This window comes from Canis aureus, chromosome 10 (genome assembly GCF_053574225.1).
Source record: "Canis aureus isolate CA01 chromosome 10, VMU_Caureus_v.1.0, whole genome shotgun sequence".
In the NCBI taxonomy this organism is placed as follows: Eukaryota; Metazoa; Chordata; class Mammalia; order Carnivora; family Canidae; genus Canis; species Canis aureus.
The window spans coordinates 27390425-27409818 of NC_135620.1; the positions used below are offsets into that span (position 1 = coordinate 27390425).

Sequence of the window (19394 nt, forward strand, 5' to 3'; positions counted from 1 at the left end):
TTTCTAGGCTGCCTCAGAACATCCAGCCCTGCCTACCTGGAGAATGCAACAGAGAGTGACTGATTTGTTAGAGCCTGGGTGATTCTGGTGGGCAGGAGGAAGGGCTCAGGAGACAGCTAGGGAGAGGTGGCCTCCCCCAGAAGACATGGTAAAACCAAAGTCCCTAAGTCCTAAGGAAGGGCGCCTGAGTCAGAAGCAGAGGGAATGAGAACCTAGCTAGTCAGTTTCTGCTATGACCCCCTCTGGAGCCATCTGGATATGGGGGCGGGGTGCAGGGTGCAGTCAAGGTCGCCATGTTGTTTAGGGCATCTCTTTCCTGATGTTGCTCTTTCCTCAACCCTTGCAGGCTGCAGGTCAGGCCTGGTGTGGTAGAGGGGAGAGGGGTCCAGGGGAAGTCCAGCTACCAGAGGCTCAGGAGCAGAATCAAGGGAAGTGTACTGGAGAAAAGAGAGGGTACCCAGGGCTGTGGCCTCAGAGCAGGGCTTTTGTTCTGTAGAAGAAATGGAATGGAGTCAGCTCCATACTCTTCACCACCTTGGCCTCAGTCAAGGCCTTGTCCACCTCCCCTGAGGTATCCATTAGAAGCCTATAGTTCATGACCAAAGTGAGGTCACCCTCTCAATCCCCTTTCCTGGGTTTCCCCCAGCTAGTCCAGTAAAGGCAAGAGGTGTGTAATGGAGGTGGCCCTACCTGGCGTTCCATCACAGAAAAGGTAGGGTCTGCCCCATCCTGGGAGAAGAGTTGACTGTGAAAACGCATCTTAGCTGCAATGGCCTCCACTAAGGAGAGGAAAGAAGGTAGAATGGAAGCAGGCAGATGCTGGAGATCTCTCGGGATCCCATGGAAAGGGAACATCTCAGGGCCCTGGTATATAACAGGGCAAGTGGGAGTGGGATACCGTCTCATTCTGCTTGCTTATTTCTTGAGCTAAAGAATGTCCCTGGGGCCGAGACAGGTAGAACAGGCACCATGGGGGGTCACTCAGGGAGTGGGAGAAGGAAGAAAGGCCTAGACTTGGGGTGATATAAACCTGTGCTGAGGAGGGGTCAGGAGATACCTGCAGAAGAAGGATGGACCCAGTGTGGACCACAGAGCTGACCCCTCTCCTCTCCCTTTGCCCAGCTGACAGGACCACGGGGGCTGGGGGCAGGTGGAACACACTCACTGAGGCAGGGGTTGTGGGAGAAGGACTCTTCCAGCTGCTCACACTCCTCCTGTAGGTTGCCACTGCCTCGGCAGGTGCAGCTTAAGGCAACACTGGTGTTGACGTTGCTGACAAAGTTGGGAGTCATGGCAGTCCCTGAGGGTAAAGAGAGGATTATCAGGGCTCAGGCCAACCCAAACTTCAACCCCCACTCTTTGACACTTGTCTCAGGACCACTCCACCTGGGTTCAATCTCCAGAGCATTTTCATCCCCAGGGACAGTCACCCTACGACTCCCATTACACAGCACTCCAGCCTCTCACCAATGAGCCCCATGTATGAGCGTAGACATCTGGACTGTTCTGTTGCACAGGTCCCTAGGATGTCCAGAGGATGGCAGTGGGTCTGAAAATCCACCAGACGAGATCTGGAAAAGAGAAATTATGAGTCCTCATTGAGGGCCTGGTCTGCAACCTTCACCCTTGTTACCCCTTCAGCTCACATGCCCACCTTTATGCCAGATCCTCCTCTGTTTTCAAGACCTGGTCCAGGGCACCCCCCTCAGTGAAGCCTGTTTCTGTCGCGGTTAAATGCACTATCACCCTGTCCCTCAGAGCATACCACTTTGAATTCAGGTTCCATAATACCTAACTATGAGATTTCAGGCAGCTTCTTTAACCTCAATCTTCTCAACTATGAATAGAAATGAAAACAGTACTGGGGGCCTGGGTGGCTCAGTCGGTTGAGTGTCTGACTTTCGATTTTGACTCAGGTGGTGATCTCCGGGTCATGGGATCCAGCCCTGTGTCCGGCTTTGCAGCCCTAGTGCAGTCTGCTTGTCCCTCTTCCTCTGCACCTCCTCCTGCTCATTCCCTCTCTATCTTAAATAAATAAATAAATAAATAAACAAACAAACAAATAAAATCCTTTAACAAAAAAAAGAAATGAAAACAGTACTTCCTCCTGGGTTTTTGTGAGGACGAAATAAGAGATTGCAAATACAGCATTAAGCATAGTGGTTGGTACAGACTAAGTGCTCATTAAATGTTAGATACTGTTATTGTTCACACTGATTCTGTAATAGGTAAAGCTGATTATCTTCGGGTGATAGAATTACAAATAAATTTTTCTGTGCATACTTCTGCAGCTTTCCTTACATTTTGCATTTTATCAGATGGGTGGTTTATTTCTCTCTCACCCCCTCCCAAATGCAAATTCCTTGGAGGAAAGGACAGTATCTTAGTCATCTAGCCCCACACTAGCTCCATAATGGGAATAGCTAGGACCATAACAATAGGCAGTATATCTGAGTAGTTAGGCCAGACTTTATTCCAAACCTCATTAAGTAACCTGACTTACTACCTGGATGAACCTCAACAAGCTATTTACACTTTTTCTGAAAATAAAATAAAATAAACTTTCTCTGCCGTGATTCCTTCTTTGTAAAGTGAGGATAAAAAAAAACAAAAAACAAAAAACAAAACAAAAAACCACCATCTAGGGATCCCTGGGTGGCGCAGCGGTTTGGCGCCTGCCTTTGGCCCAGGGCGCGATCCTGGAGACCCGGGATCGAATCCCACATCGGGCTCCCGGTGCATGGAGCCTGCTTCTCTCTCTGCCTGTGTCTCTGCCTCTCTCTCTCTCTCTCTGACTATCATGAATAAATAAATAAAATCTTAAAAAAAAAAAAAAAAAACCACCATCTATCTTACAGGGTTCTTGTAAGGGTTATGTGAGTTAATACTTATTAAGTACCCAAAACTGGGCAGCCCTGGTGGTCCAGAGGTTTAGCGCCACCTTCAGCCCAGGGCATGATTCTGGTGACCTGGGATTAGTCCCACGTTGGGCTCCCTGCATGGAGCCTGCTTCTCCCTCTGCCTGTGTCTCTGCCTCTCTCTCTCTCTCTCTGTGTGTCTCATGAATAAATAAATAAAATCTTAAAAAAAAAAAAAAAAAACCTACCCAAAACAGTACTTTGCTCATAGTAAGTATTCAGTAAGTGTTAATGAAATGATGATTGAGAGCTTTTATGTGATAATTTAGAAAAGAAGAAAGTAGAGCTCAGAGAGGTTGGAGAGTTAAGTAACTTGCCCAAGGTTACAGAGAAATAGGGGGTAGAACCAGGCTGCAAAACAAGCTTGGGGTGACTCTCATTGTTAGCAAATGCTACCTGAATGGATAATAACTTCAATTCGGTGAGTGTTTTGTCCTGAAGAGGCAGAGGAAAGCCAGATCAGAATTTCAAATTTTGTGGGGAATTATGTATCAAACGTCTTACAAATCATCATGTACTTTGATGTGGTAATGGTATTTACAGCAACACGTCCTAAGTAATTAGATTTATGCACAAGAATGAACAAGAGTGATATTTACTGTAGCATTATTTATAGCAGGAAAGAAAGAAACCTAAATATCCAACAATAGAAGAAGGATTAAATAAAGTATGGGGCATCTATAAAATGGAATACAATGTAGGCATTTTGTTGTCCAAGGAGAGTAAAAGACAAAATAAGCACCACCATTTATTGAGCACTTACTCTGCACCAGTAAGCTAAGCACTCTGCATAAATTATGCCATTTAACTCTCACCAGAATCCCATGAGGTCTGTATTATTACTCCACTTTTTACAGAGGACTAAGAGGAACGTTAGGTTAAGTAATGGAGTTTTAGGTTAAAGGGATGGGCTCAAAGTCGCAGAGTCCCAGGATTTTTTTTTTTTTTTTGGATTCATTTATTTGAGAAGAGAGAGGCAAGGGGAGGCAGATGAAGAAGGAGAAGCAGATTCCTTGCTGAGCAGGGAGCCGGATTCCGGGCTGGATCCCAGGACCCTAGGGTCATGACCTGAGCTGAAGGCAGCCACTTAACCAACTGAGCCACACAGGGGCCCAGAGTACCAGGATTTAAATTCATATCGGTCTGCCTCGGGAGCCTGTCTTCACCACTAGTCCTTCCTGCCTTGGCGGGTGAGATGTGCACATAAGTGAAAAAAAGCGGGATACAAGTATATTTCTAGAATATCATTTTGTTTCTCTGTATACAAAAAAAGACTAGAAGGAAAGGTTCCCCGAAGTGTGTGGATCATCTTCAGGGGATGGATTCTGAGTGTTATTTTATACTTTTTTATATTTTCTGAAGTTTTTACACACAGTTGTGGGTTTTTTGTTTGTTCGTTTTTTTGAGAAAAGAGTTCCCCAAAATACTGATGGGAGCTCCCAGGTGAAGTCAGTCCCCAGTCACCAGGGGGCAAGCCCAGCGCAGCCCAGGAAGGGGGCTGGGAAGGACCGGTGCGCACTGGGCCCTCGGCCCGCCCTGCCCACCCGCACCCGCACCCGCACCCGCACCCGCACCCGCACCCGCACCTGCACAGCGGGTCAGAGACGCAGTCGCGCCGCAGCTGCAGGCAGTTGGGGGCCCCCGCCGGCAGCGCGCAGCCGGGGGCGATGGTGTTGCGCCGCCGTCGCCCGCAGCCCTGGTCGGAGGGCGCGCAGGGACACAGCAGCAGGCCCTGGGCGTGCGGCTCCGACGCCTTCGCAAAGAAGGCGCGCAGCTGCCGGAGGCAGGTGCGGCGCTGGCAGCGGGACCCCGAGCACGCCTCCGCGTAGGCCTTGCGCAGCCGGTCACACTTGTCGTTAAGAGTGCACAGCATGGCGAACTTGAGGCAGAGATCTGAGTCTGCGGGCAGAAGGGCACCAGGTCACCAGTCGTCTCCGCAAACGTGTGGCCCAGTGTAGCCAGGAACCCCTGGGACCCTGAATACGGCCTCCGCTAACCCGGGGCTCCTCGGGGCTTTCCCACTACCCACAAACTCTGGTATTTGTGGTCCTCCCTCATCCTAGTCTTCAGCTTGCCTGGGTGTAAAAAAAAAAAAAAAAAAAAAAAAAAAAAGGAGAAGTAGCAGCAGCTCTATAGATATAGATATCTCTCTCGTTTAGCATTAAAGTGGCCAGAAAGCTAAAAGGAAACTCCTCCATCCTCAATCCCACAAAATCTCATGGTGGAAATCACCATGTTTGTTTTGCATCCATTCTGTACCCTGTCTGTCTTTAATGATTGATGCATGATGCCTAAAAACTCCCTATACTCTGAGTCCCGGGAAATTATGGTGATATTTCTATTAACAGAATATTCCAGCAGTCAAAACAATAAAGTATTCCCAGATTCCTTGTAACAAAGAGTTTATGTATTAGTCTCTATGCTTTTCTCTGAAAATTCTAATCCCACTACAGGCTTGACTGTGCAACAAAGTTCACATCTTTCTCAAAAAGTGAGTGCATGCGTGTGTGCTCCTTTCCAATTAACACAACAGCCTCACTTTCCTGAAAAACATGCATTTTAGTCCTTGCTAGACAGATGGTTCCCACCCTGAGTCACCCCTGAGGAGTCACCGTCTCTCTCACCATGTTCCCTGCCGGATTCCTCACCCATTTCATTAGAATGGTTTGAAAACAAGCAATTTCCTAGTCTTCAGGGACAGATAGCTACTTTCCTGGCTGCCTCGAATAAGGGTAAATACTACATTTCAGCATATTTTTTCTGGGACGGCTGCCACCCCACCAAACCCTTTGTAGAGACCGATCTTTTGGAACCGGGGAGCCCTAATAGGCTACCTTCAAATGCCTCCCTAATACCTATGGCTCTTTGTTGACTTACAAGACTATGCCATGCCTACAGCTCAAACTCCCACCCTGACACAATGCTTCTTTAGTCACCTGGCAGACTAGAACTTTCCCCCATGGCACCCTTTGGTTTTTGTTTCCCACCAGCTACCCTCCCTCCTTGCAGGGTCCAAGGCCTGCCCCTCACTCCCCAGCCTCAGCTTGCCCTCCACACCTGGTTTGAGCATGTTCAGTTTGCTGAGATTCATTTTCCAGGGTTTTCTGGTCACTGTGTCTTCATAGGGGAAGACATCCAGTTCATAGTCACCTAGAGACAAGGCAACAAGAATCTTGAGGACTGGGCTGAGGGAGTGGCAGCAGGAGGGGCTGAAGCTGCTAGGTCAGCCCTCAAAGCCCTGTGGAAAAAAGGAAAAGTCACAGTCTCTACCTAACTAGCTGCAAGCTGTTCAGAGGTGACAAAAAGCAAAACAAGGACATAAAGTTGGAGGCTGGGCTCAATGAATACACTGGGTTTAACTACAAGAAGAATAAAGTTACCACGTGTTGAGTACACTGTGTGCTGGGTACCAGGGTATAAGTAAAAAAGAAGAAAGAATTCAATCTCACTTAATTGTCCTAGAAGCTTTTGAGTAGGTAAGAAGAAATAGGCTGAGGAGAGGTTAAGTCACTTTCTCAGGCTCACAGAGGCTAAAAAGTAGAGCTGGGTCTTGAAACCTACACTATCTGATTCCAGAGTCTCCACTCCTAACCACTAACCACATGGCCTATGGGTACATAAGCAGGCAAGGGAACTCTATCTTGTTTTCTTCTACTGTTGAGGAAGGGGCAGTAGAAGACCCTGTTTGAGGCCTGACCATGTAGCTATGGATTCATGTTGAGGAGGCAAAGTGAGGCTGAGTCTCAAAGCACAGAACTCTGGGAGAGACAATGATCTCAAAGGAAACATATCTTTCCCAGTCACCCCCAGGGTGCTGTGGGTTCCTGCAGGGGACATAAAAGGTCCTATAAAGTCACTGTATAGCTCATACACATGGTGGACCCTCAATAAAAGTTGGCTAATAAATCTTGTTGGAAGAGAGAGGTGAGACAATGCAAGGTGTCACCCAATATGCCTTTGAGAGTGCATCTTTAGGAGAGAAGAAATATGGATGAGATCAAGCAAACAGGAAAGGGTGGTCAAGATATTTGGGGATATCTGAAAGCTCCCAAGGGAAAAAGTGGGAAGGCAAGAGATCCAGGGAGAAGTCTCTGGGGAAGTTCTGAAAGAGAACTGATTAGGATGAGGAGCAGAAACAAGGAACAAAAAGTATGGTAAATTGTATTATTGTTTCCAGTTATAGCTAGGTATGCACCCTGTGAGAGGATTATACACCCAGCCCCTTTCCCCCTTGCCATGTGACTCTCAGGCCCCCTAGAAGAGGAGTACACTTCCACACCCTACTGCAAGCAAGGATTGCCTGTGGGACCTGCTTTGGCCTATGGATGGTGAGCTGAAGTGACATAAATCACATCTGAGGAGAAGCTTTAAGAACCATCATGTGGGGCAGTCCCGGTGGCTCAGTGGTTTAGCACTGCCTTCAGCCCAGGGCCTGATCCTGGAGACCTGGGATCGAGTCCCATGTCTGGCTCCTTGCATGGAGCCTGCTTCCCCTCTGCCTGTGTCTCTGCCTCTCTCTCCCTGTGTCTCCCATGAATAAATAAATAAAATCTTAAAAAAAAAAAAAAGAACCATCACGTGGTCCTGTGGCTGCTCTTTTCCCTCTTTCAGCCTGGGTCCTTGAAAGAAGAAGACAGGTAGAGAGCAAAGACAAAGCCAACTCAAGGAAGCCCACAGCAGGTGTGTAACATGAACAGAAAAGAGATTTTTGTTATAGAAGGCCCCCATACGTGGGGGTTGGTTAGTTTTTACTACAACATAATCTAGCAAATTCTTATTAAAAATGTAACTGAAAAAAAAAAAAAAACAAAAAAAAAATGTAACTGATATTTAGAAATGAGTGCGGCAGTAACAAAAAAAAATCTAGGGATCCCCGGGTGGCGCAGCGGTTTAGCGCCTGCCTTTGGCCCAGGGCGCGATCCTGGAGACCCGGGATCGAATCCCACGTCGGGCTCCCGGTGCATGGAGCCTGCTTCTCCCTCTGCCTGTGTCTCTGCCTCTCTCTCTCTCTCTCTGTGACTATCATAAATAAATAAAAATTTAAAAAAAAATCTAAAATGTTTGGTATTGCCTTTGGGGCTGGGCAATGAATGGTTGGTGAATAAGCTGTGTCTGGGATAATGGAAAGTAGGAGTCTTCAATATGTAGTGTCAAAGCCTTTGGTAAAATTGTTGCCTGCAATAATTTGCAAGGAAGATGTACTGAATGAGAATGTGCTTTAAAGGAAAGAAATGGAGAAGCAGTCCAGTATGACTAGTATGTCTTGATTGCTACTGGCTGCATTTTGCCAGGTACTACAAGAAAGATAAAAGTTCAGGGCAGAACTGGCCAGTTTGCAAATAGGGAGGAAAAAGAAAAGAAAAAAATCCAGAAATTCCAGGATTTGTAGGATTAAGAGATGCAATTGCATATCCTTCAAATAGTAAAATATAAAATTGAAAGAGGTTTTGAGTAATAAGATGATCCCAACTCAGCCTTGGGGCATGCACCAATTCAATGATTATGACTACCACGCCCTTTGTGATCTCTCACTGATGAAGATGGTATTAATAAATCCTGCCAGACAGACAAATATGCTCAGGGAAAGAAGACTAGGGTAGTGGCCCTTCCACAGAAGCCTGACAAGAGCAAGATACTTTTTTTTTTTTTTTTTAAGATTTTATTTATTCATGAGAGGCACAGAGAGAGGCAGAGTCAGAGGCAGGAGAAGCAAGCTCCCTGTGGGGAATCTGATGCAGGACTCCCTGAGACCCAGAGATCACAACCTGAGCCGAAGGCAGATGTTCAACCCCTGAGCCACCCAGGTGGCCCTCCCCAAGAGCAAGACACTTCTAATTAGATCTAGAGACACATGTCTTGAATTATAGGGAAGGCTATTGGCCCATGAGGTGACAGAAACCAAAGATACAAAAAGCAATTAAGTTTTGAGAATGTTGTACTGCCAAGAGCCACCAGCCTGAATTCAAATAGACTCTCTGGGAGTCTTAAAATGCCCCAACATTCCTCAGGTAGGAAGCCTCAAGGAGGTGGTAATCTCCAATACCCTTCTCAGACAGGGCCAAAGAAAACAATGGAGAAGGAAGGACCTGCCAGGGGCACAGGGGCTAGGCCAAGATTGTTGGAGAACAACATATAAAGCAACTCTCATAAGGAGCAAAAGCAGAGCCTTATTAAGGAGCAGCACCACTACCAAGGGAGGATGGCCCCTACGAGGACCAACGACGTGCATGCAGTAGGACCTCAGCGGAACAGCTCTGGGGCAACGTCTGCCATGTGCTCCTCACTGCTCCCCTTTCTGAGAGTTCATTGTGGTTCTCCTGTCCCTGTTCCACTGTTGTACAAGGAGTATATATTAGAGGCAGGTGACCTGTCTTTTTTTTTTTTTTTAATTTTTTATTTATTTATGATAGTCACAGAGAGAGAGAGGCAGAGACATAGGCAGAGGGAGAAGCAGGCTCCATGCACCGGGAGCCTGACGTGGGATTCGATCCCGGGTCTCCAGGATCGTGCCCTGGGCCAAAGGCAGGCACCAAACTGCTGCGCCACCCAGGGATCCCAGGAGTATATATTAGAGGCAGGTGACCTGTCTTTTTTGTCCATAAGTAGCTAGATCAGATCAAGAGGAGTCATATCCAGACCCAACAGAGAAATTATCATAACGTCCTAGACTGGTAGCCTGATACACTGTTTGGCTAGAACTCTTAGGGGATCTTCCTTAGAAAGTGAGTTGATGGGTGCCTGGCCAGCTCAGTTGGAGGAGCACACGACTCTTGATCTTGGGGTTGTGAGCTTGACCCCCATGTTTGGTGTAGAGATTACTTAAAAATAAAAAATCTGAAAGGAAGAGGGGGGAGAGAGGGAAGGGGGAAGGAAGGAAGGAAGGAAGGAAGGAAGGAAGGAAGGAAGGAAGGAAGGAAGGAAGGAAGAAAGGGAGGAAGTTGATACATTTTGCTTATGGAAGAGAGAGAAATGACTATTTTAACCTGGGACTCTGGGAAATTGTATATTATCTCCGACTATTTTTGCCCTCCCTGTAAGATTAGATGTCTTCACTTATTGCCCCGTGATTTTCAGGGTCTCCTGTGGGAGAAGTATACTTCTGCCCACCAGAGATTTCAGGCTTGGTCACCTGATCTGCTTTGTTCATGGAATGTGAGGCCTATGTATTTCATGTAACATTTGAGTAGAAGCTTTTAAAGGCACCTGCCATTGCTCATTCCCCTCTGCCATGAAAAAAGAACATCCCAGACAGAGGCTGTACCTTCAGCCTGGATTCCAGAATGAAGTGCACACATGGCATAGCTAACACAGCACATGAGCAAGAACTAAATCTTTGTTTTACAGGTCACGGTTCTGTTACTGCAGCAGAGTCCAGTGAAAGCTGACGAACATGGAAAGGAATCGCTGGAAAGAGTCAAAGGAAGCTCCCCTCTCTCTGGTTCTTCCAGTGCCTTCTCTCTTACTATCTTTTGTCTGTTGATGAGTGTCCTTTCTGTGAAAGGCAGGACCAGGACATCACCTCCCCGTCTCTCTGAACTTCCTGATTCCACTGTATTTGGAATCTGTGAAGGGGTTAAGATCATTTCCCTCCTTGTCCTGTCCATACTCTGCTATTCCAGGAGCCATCCAGGTTGGGCCTCAGCCTGGTACAGAGCTCTGCTAGGAGGCAGCTACATACTACTAGGCAAGAAAGGGGGAAGTGGGGAGGAGAGGGCAGTGCTGTGGATGCCCAGAAGGATACTGCCAATTCCTCCCTCTGCTCCTTACTGATATCAAATGCAGAGCTTTGTTACCACCCCAGTCAGAATCCACCCATCTAGCCTATATTCTGCAGGATTAAACAACAACCCACAAGAACCACCTTCTTTAGCCAAGTTCACTCTACAACAGGGGCCTCACCAAGGCTGCGGGCAAGGTGAACGGTCCAGTAGATGTCCAGGCAGGCGACTTGGTTCTTCATGTGCCGGTGGCATGTGCAGCTCATCAGAGAGCTATTCTTGAGGTGCTGTGCTGCCTCCCTGCACTCTTCAGGGACCAGAAACTCCTGCACGGGTGATGGGGTGCTTACACTAGAGGTACAGGAATTCAGGTGGTGGTAGGCAGCACTGCAAATAGGATCGACTTGGCATTTCTTCTTGGCCTGGATACAGTTTACCAGTCGGCCTTCGGTGGGGAGGGGGTCTGTGGTGGAGAAAGAGAGACCAGGTGAGGATCACATATGGTCGCAGGAGCTACCTGGGAGTGGCAAGTTGTAGAGTAGGGTAGGGGGAGGGATTCAAGACAACCTTGGACAGCAAAGTTTTGGGGTGGCCCAAAGGCCTTTAGGACTAAGTGAGGAGAAAAGCCCTATAGGAGTCAAGAATCTGTAGCTGTCACAGTATGGACAGAGCAGATCAGGTCCAAGAAGAGGTGGGTTTGAAGAGAAGCTGCTCAGCCTCCTGGGAGAAGGAGGGGGACTATTTTTTGAAGCTAAACCTGGTGACCCTACCAGGCACAGGAAAGAAGGCTCTTGGCAGAGGAATGCATGGGCAGGTCTAGTATCATAACCAGAGACATGGCAACACGAATGGGAGTGCAACAACTCTGAGGCTTCCACTCAAAGTCATTTAAAAATACCTTCCAGAGGGAATGAGCTGGTGTTGGGGAGCTGTTGCTGATTCTGTCACTCAAAAATACCAAGGTTGGTTATGGTTTAGCCTTCATGGAAGGCCCTACATCCTAGGACTTAGCACCTCTATCAAATGGTAACAAAAATGCCATCATGTCATAAACTTTACAAGGTGAAACTTCTATGAGTCATTTTTAATTCTTCTCTTTCCTTCACATCCTATGTTCAACCCAAGTCCTGTCAACTCCGCAAATATTAGGAAGCTGTCCGCTTCTCTCCACATCTAACACCACCTCCTTAGCTCAAACCACCATCAACTCCTGTCCAAACTACTTCCAAGATGATTGGTCTCCTCAATTTTATTTTCCAAATTCATTCTCCCATACCATTCGGCCATCTTTTGTTGTTTTCCAGCTTTATTGAGAAATAATTAACATCTAACATTGTGTAAATTTTAGGTGTGCAATGTGATGATTTGATTCGTGTATATATTGTGCAGTGATCAACCCAATAAGATCAGTTAATACATCCTGTACCTCATGTTAACTCCTCTCCCACTTCCTTCCACCCACACCTGCCTTCTGTTGCCACTGACCCAGACAAACCTGTGTGAACCTTAGCATTTTTGCCTTAGCCTTTCTTTCTGCTTGGAATGCTCTTCCCCTGATCATCAATCACATGGCTGGCCCCTGCTGGTAATTCACTTTTCAGCCTAAATGTTACCACAGAAAGACCATCCACAACAAATCAGTGTAAAATAACCCCCTAGCTACTCTATCACATCATTACTCCAAGACCCTGCGTAGCACTTTCTATCACTCGATTTTTTTTTTTATCACTTGATTTTTTTAACTTGATTTTTTATGACATATATTTTTTAAAAGATTTTATTTATTTATTCATGAGAGACACACACAGAGAGAGGCAGAGACACAGGCAGAGGGAGAAGCAGGCTCCATGCAGGAAGCCCAATGTGGGATTCGATCCCGGGGTCATGCCCTGAGCCGAAGACAGACGCTCAACCACGGAGCCACCCAGGCATCCCATTAACTTGATTTTTTACTGATTATCTCCCAGTCTAGACTTCTACATCTCTCTTATCACTGCTCTGTCACCAGTGCCTAGGATAGTGCTTGTTTTTTATGAGCTCCTACTATTTATGAAATAACCAAATAATAGAGAAATTCTGTGGGCCACCTCTCTAACTTCTCTGAGCCCCTTCACTCTACTTAAAATCAAAGTGCTAAAATTAGGAGGGGCCTGAGTTTAGTTATTCCAAACTTCTCTTCCAATCAGATGATAATCAAGTAGATTACTTATTAAAATGCAGATTTCTTTTTTTTTTAAAGAATCTTTTTTTTAAATTTTTATTTATTTATGATAGTCACACAGAGAGAGAGAGAGAGAGAGAGGCAGAGACATAGGCAGAGGGAGACGCAGGCTCCATGCACTGGGAGCCTGACGTGGGATTCGATCCTGTGTCTCCAGGATCGCGCCCTGGGCCAAAGGCAAGCGCTAAACCGCTGCACCACCCAGGGATCCCTAAAATGCAGATTTCTGATGCCACCCTAGAACTACTGGATCAGAATTTCTGGTGATAAGGCCTGAGAATCTGAGTTTTAGCAAGTTCACTGGAAAATATTATGCACCCTGAGAAGTGATCATATCCAATGCACAAACAAAGGGAGGATCAGTAGTATTGATTACACCTTTTGCTTCAGGTTCCAATAAGCTTCACCGTGGCATCACATTTTTATTTAAATTTTTGATATTTTGCTCATCGTGCATTTTGGGGGGGATCATTGGTTTTGATTTTTAGTATACATGCTGCTGAAGTGAGCACTAATTTTGACTTTAAAAAATACTGCACTGGGCAGCCCTGGTGGCGCAGCGGTTTAGCGCCGCCTGCGGCCCGGGGCGTGATCCTGGAGACCCATGGTCAAGTCCCACTTTGGGCTCCCTGCATGGAGCCTGCTTCTCCCTCTGCCTGTGTCTCTGCCTCTCTTGCTCTCTCTGAATGAATAAATAAATACATCTTAAAAAAAAAATACTACACTGAGAGGCACCTCGCTGGCTCAGTTGGTTGAGCATGCAACTCTTGATATTGGGGTTGCAAATTCAAGCCCCATGTGGGGTGCAGAGATTACATAAAAAAAACGAAATAATTGGGACATCTGGGTGGCTCAAGCAGTTGAGCATCTGCCTTTGGCTCAGGCATGGTCCTGGAGTTCTGGGATCGAGTCCCACATCGGGCTCCTGCATGGAGCCTGCCTCTCCCTCTGCCTATGTCTCTGCCTCTCTCTGTGTCTCTCATGAATAAATAAATAAAATCTTAAAAAAGAAAACAAAGAAATAATCTTTTTAAAAATACTGCATTAAAATATTCTTTATCTTGACTACTATTTCTTGGTATCTCCTTCACTCCTTCACCTCAGTTCCAATCTTGCGTAGGGCAATTTACTTCACTTTCTGGACCTTAGTTGCCCAAATGTAAGGTGAGGGATTTGGATTAAGCCAGTGTTTCTCAAAGGAGGGCTAGGGAAGAGACAGGTTAGGCCCCTTTAATAGGTATATAATTTCCCAAGGTGGCTCAGATGGTTAAACATCTGCCTTTGGCTCAGGTCATGATCTCTAGGTCCTGGGATTGAGCCCCACATTGAGCCCCACATTAAGCTTCCAGCTCAGTGGGGAGTCTGCTTCTCCCTCTCCTTCTGCCGCTCTCCCTGCTTGTGCTCTCTCTGTCTCTCTCTCAATCTCTCAAATGAATAAAGAAAAAATATTAAAAATATATACATAAAAAGTGTCCAAAGGTAATGGGTGGTTCAAAAAAGCTATTTGATCATTATATACGTGGAAGACGAAAAAACAACTTTTGAAATTTCAAAAACAGATTTAGGGAAGGCATGAGATATTTATCTTTACTAAAAGGAAAACAGATTTAAACAGTTTGCAAAATACTAAATGTTTAAGATGTTACTTCTGGTAGGTATATCTAGTAAGTGCTTAATGAAAGAAATGTAAAAAAAAGTCCAAATCTCATTGCTTAAACTGGACTTAATATTGAATCAACAATTCTCAACAGTAAATCTCTCCGGGCGCCTGGGAGGCTCAGGTCATGATCTCCAGGTTCTGGGATCAAGCCCAACGGTACCAGCATGGGGCTTCCTGCTCAGAGCGGAGTCTGTTTCTCCCGCTCTCTCTCTCTCTCTCTGCTCCTCATTCATGCTCACTCTCTCTCTCAAATATGTATTTTACTTTTTAAAGTAAATCTCTCTTATTTCATAGCTGATAGTTCACTGGATCCGAACAGCAGTGGATTTAGGAGCAATTGCAGCTCAACAAAAGAAGGTAGGGGCAATGTTAAATTTCATCATAAGTGGGGGAACTTGTTCCACTTTTTTTTTTTTAAGATTTTATTTATTTATTCATGAGAGAGGCAGAGACACAGGCAGAGGGAGAAGCAGGCTCCCTGCAGGGAGCCCGACATGGGACTCGATCCCCAGTCTCCAGGATCAGCCCTGGGCTGAAGGCCCTGCTAAACCACCGAGCCACCCGGGCTGCCCATGTTCTACTTAATTGGTTAATGAGGAAGGTGTTGCCTGTTTATCCCCGATCTTGATGTGCAGCTATACGTTGAGGTTAATGAAATTTTCTGGGCGGTCAAATCAGCCTGGCGATACCTTGCTGATGGAACCACTCGGGACAGACCAGCGCTTTCCCTCTCCCGTTTCTGTTTTGCAGTAAAGACTGCAGGTCTGCGGTACCACTTCGTGGACGAGGTGATGGTCCCGCGCGGCGTCTGCCTCCGCACTGCCTCCACCCAGGCTCTGTGCAGGAGCCCCACGATGAGATTCCATGCACCCCTCCCACCCCCAAAGGTCTTGGGCATGTTCCCTGGGATCCTGGACCCCACACTACCCTGCCGGGGAACTGGCATGGTCCTAAAGCCAGGCCTTGAACTGTACGTCCACAAACTGTCCACTGTATGTAGAATAGGGCAGGCACCGTGCTGAGCCATTTTCCACTATAGCGAGTTTTCTGCTCCGGCTAAAACAATAAAAATGGGTCCTGAAGGCGGGAGGGGCGGGGAGAGGTTGGTGGAGAGAAATATCCTCCAATAATGATGTTAGCAAGTTCTAGCAGCAGTCTACAACCCGCATTTGTGACAAGTCAGTTTTAGCAAAAACTCGTCTTTCTTCACCTGTACGTCGTGCCCGCGTCCCCAGTCCCTACGGGAGGGGAAGCGTTGAACCCACGCGGGGCAAACGGCGGTCCCGCCTCCTCGGGATGCGGTCGTGGAGCGGCCCGGCCCCGACGCTTCTGCCCGTGCAGACGCAGCTCAGCAGAGGGGCGCGGGATGGGGGACGGCGAGGAGATGCTGCTGCCCCGGCCGCCGCGGGCCTTCAGTCCGCCGTAGTTGGTGAAGTGTACCCGGAGGGAGGGCATGCCCTTCCTGGCGCCCCGGGGCTCCTCCCCCCGACAGCTGGGACCCCGCGACGCGGTGCCCGAGCCCCCGGGTGCCGTGAGCCCCGCTCCCGCCCTCCCGCTAGCGGCCCGGCCCGACCCGCGCACTCGCCACTCACCAGCCCGGAGCGGCCGCGGCAGCAGCAGCAGCAGCAGCAGCAGCAGCAGGAGCGCGAGCAGGAGCGCCGTCGGCGGGGCCCGCGGGGTTGGGGGACGCCCCATGGCTCGGTCCACTCGCCGCCCCGCAGCTTCCCGGCCTCCGCGAGCCGCCTCCGGGGCCGCCCCCGCCTCCCCGCGCCCGCCCGCCCGCTCTCTCCCGCCCGGGCCTGGGCGCCGCCCTCCGCCTCCCGGGCGCACCGAGCTCCTCGCCGCTCCCGCCGGGGGCAGGAGGCGGCGGGGCGGGCGGGGGCACCTGCGAGCTGCTGGCCGCCCCCCGGGGGAGGCTTCTGCCCCAGACACTCTTGGCCGCTGCTGCTGGAGAGTCGCCGCCTTGGGCGACTCCAGGATTTATCCAGAAAAGCGCTGTTTCTCACTTGCTGGAGCTCCCACCCCCTTCCCTACACTCTCCAGGAACCTCAAGCGGAATCTTGCAGCAAAACTCGAACTAGCACAAGGGCAGTTTAACTTCTAGTATTTATTTTTCCGATTGGAATTTGCACACCCATCCTCCATTTCCCCTCGTAGGTAACTTCAAGGATAAGCTCAGGCTGTTATCATTAACCCCACAATTCTGCAAAGGTAGGTCCCAGACAGGTGAAGTGGCTGGGCGGAAGGCGGTCCTGTGGCCAGACCCAGGATCTATGTCAGACTAGCCTCCTCCAAAATTCAGTGCAAAGAGGGAGCGTGGGAGGATCAAACCCTCCTCAGATTAGAATATTCCCTGGAGGAATGGATCGCTGGACAGGATCGCTGAGGAAGGTGGCTAGAAAGACCTCCTCATCTTTAGGTAATGTTCCAGAAAGCACCTGCTCTACCAGGATTAAACAGCGAGGTAGAAACCCATCTGTGCCCAGAGCCCAGGATCTCTCCCCACAAGGGTAAGGGTATTTGTTGGATCTAGGGTTGATTCCCACCTGCTGCCCGGGTAAAAACAGAGGCACAATGACTTGGAAGAATAAGCAGTGCTCAGATAGAAAATGATGAAAGCAAGTGGGGGTCTTTGCCCCCTACCTCTGAAGCCCAAGCCCTCTCCTCACTTGTACAGAGGCCTGGCGGAGGGCCAGGAGTGGGGTACTGAGAAGTGCAATATAAAGCTCTGAGATTTATTGGCTGCTGCTTCTGAATATGGCCATCCTGCTGTGGCCTCTGGGGGGCATTTGTCGATGTAATCAGCCCAGAAAGAGAGTCATTCCGGCCAGGGGTGTAAATCACCCTTCACAAAGCTAGAAGGGAGACATGTGGCCCTAGATAAGGAAGAAGAGATGTGGCCTCTTGTGCCCTTTCCTCCCTTCTCCTGCCCAGGGGGAGCTAGTTCCTGAGCTGTAATGCACTTTAAATGGAGTTTGTGCTTCGCTTTAATCTCTATCTGCCCTGCCAGTCTTCCAGAAGAGCTGTGAAAGTGAACATCTGGCTACTCAGCTTTTGTACAGGGCCTGTTTTCAGCCAGCTCCATACTACCTCCTTATAACTTCTCCTCCAGTAAGATTAGAGAGCTGACCTGGGGACAGATAGCCCCCCACTGTCCACTCCACTCTGGCAATAGTTTCAGAATGGAATTTAAAAGCAAAGGGTAACAACATCAAAATTTTATTTACTTATTTGAGAGATATAGAGAATATGGGTGTATGTGGGGAGGGGTGGAGTGGCGGAGGGAGAGGAAGAGAGAAACTCAAGCAGACTCCGAGAGCTTGGAGCCTGACTCAGGACTTGATCTCATGACCCTGAGATCTGACCTGAGATGAAACCAAGAGTTGGACGCATCACCAACTGCACCACCCATTCACCCTAAAAGGTAACAATTTCAGATGGCTGGGATGCTAGGAAACGGCTCAGAGATGTATGAATCAACAGAGGCGGGAGGGCAAGATGAGGGGTGTCACCTCTGCTCTCCCCCTCCTTCAGCAACCAAGCCTAATCAAGTTTGGCGGCAGAATAGGCTGGGGAAAAAGCATGTGCTCAGAATGCATACTCTAAGTGTCTATTCAGTGCCATCCCTATGGAATGGACAAGGAAGGTAGGAACAAAGTCAAAATGCTAGGCTAAGACCAATGCCCAATTCCACCTGTTAACAGGTCAGCCTTTTTGTGAGAATGAGATGCTGGAGCAACTTTCCATGTGGGCAGTGGAGTGGAGAGCCTGACATCACTAGGCCTTGAATGATGATTGGAAACCAGAGGTAGGAGAGGGATGAGGAAGACTCTGCAAATAAATAGGACTCCAACATTTATACTGACAGCTCTTCCAGCACACACTCTCCCTACCAACCATGTCCCCTGTGACTGCCAACACCTGCTAGATAAGCAGCATTGCCTTTGGGAACCTTGTGGATAATGACAAATGAGTCTGTCCTTTCTACAAAGACGATGCTGTCATTCAGTTCAATGTCTTTTGAGACTGGTTATGGGTTTAACTTTGTACCAGGTGCAACAATGATTAAGACACAAATCCTGCTCTGGGAGGCTTTGCAATCCACTGATTGGGTTCAACAGTCTAAAACCTTGCATCTTACTCCACCTTCATTTGTAGTCATGGTTTTCTGCATTCTAGCAAGCCCTCTCTCACTGGAAGCCTTAACTCCTGCTGCTAACCTCACCTAGGATGTTAGCAGTATGGTGAATAGTTAAGAACACAAGCTTTCTAGACTGTCTGGATCCGACTGCCATTTCCAACAAAGGCTAGATGGCCTTGGGCACAGCACTTAATTTTCCTGTGCTTCAGTTTCTTCATAGGTAAAATTAATAACAGCATCTATTTGATGGAACAGTTGTGAGGATTATACAAATATACATAGTGCCTGGCACAGAGCAAGTGCTGAATAAATGGTATCATTTCCAGGGGGCACGCAGGAGTTAATTTTTCTGTGATCTTGGCCTGCCCCCAACCACCAGACTTGCTGCTTTGGAGCTGTAGGCTATAGTACCTCTATAGTACCTCTTTCCTTTGCTAGTGGGCCAGACTGCTTATAGGGATGGGGGAAAAAAGGGAGAATCATTTCCTACCTTGTCAGTCTCTTGAGGGCAGGGACAGTGTCATAATTGAATACCTGTGGTACTTAGAATTGACAACCCCAGATATATGTTTAAGGGAATTGGTGTTTCTTCAACATTTGCCTGAACTGAATGGGGAAAGAGAATCTTCTATACTTCCTCCCAACTTTATATTGATGAGGAAAGGAAAATGTTCCTCCCCTCTCTATGGCAGAGGTCAGCCGGGTCCTGAGCTGAGATAGAAAACCATGTTTTTAG

The 19394-nt window shown here is 47.9% G+C and overlaps 1 protein-coding gene across 1 annotated transcript; it reads right to left on the reverse strand.

Annotated features, from left to right (window-relative positions):
* Positions 1 to 258: 258 nt before the first annotated feature.
* Positions 259 to 16269, reverse strand: GFRA3 (GDNF family receptor alpha 3). Its single transcript, XM_077911834.1, has 8 exons — positions 16110 to 16269; positions 10818 to 11099; positions 5976 to 6068; positions 4505 to 4817; positions 1468 to 1571; positions 1166 to 1300; positions 691 to 779; positions 259 to 490 (listed from the first exon to the last, which is right to left on the reverse strand). The coding sequence occupies exons 1-8, from the start codon at positions 16210 to 16212 to the stop codon at positions 401 to 403; spliced, it is 1209 nt and encodes a 402-aa protein (XP_077767960.1). The 5' UTR covers positions 16213 to 16269; the 3' UTR covers positions 259 to 400.
* Positions 16270 to 19394: the final 3125 nt, after the last annotated feature.

Bases quoted from the DNA above. Each gene is read 5' to 3' on its own strand.
- GFRA3 (XM_077911834.1), bottom strand. From the start codon at position 16,212: ATGGGGCGTCCCCCAACCCCGCGGGCCCCGCCGACGGCGCTCCTGCTC. The intron at 1,301-1,467 runs GTGAGAGGCTGG...CTTTACCCTCAG, and splicing joins CTCATACATGGGGCTCATTG to GGACTGCCATGACTCCCAAC. The intron at 780-1,165 runs GTGAGTGTGTTC...TCCTCTCCTTAG, and splicing joins CTCCCACAACCCCTGCCTCA to TGGAGGCCATTGCAGCTAAG.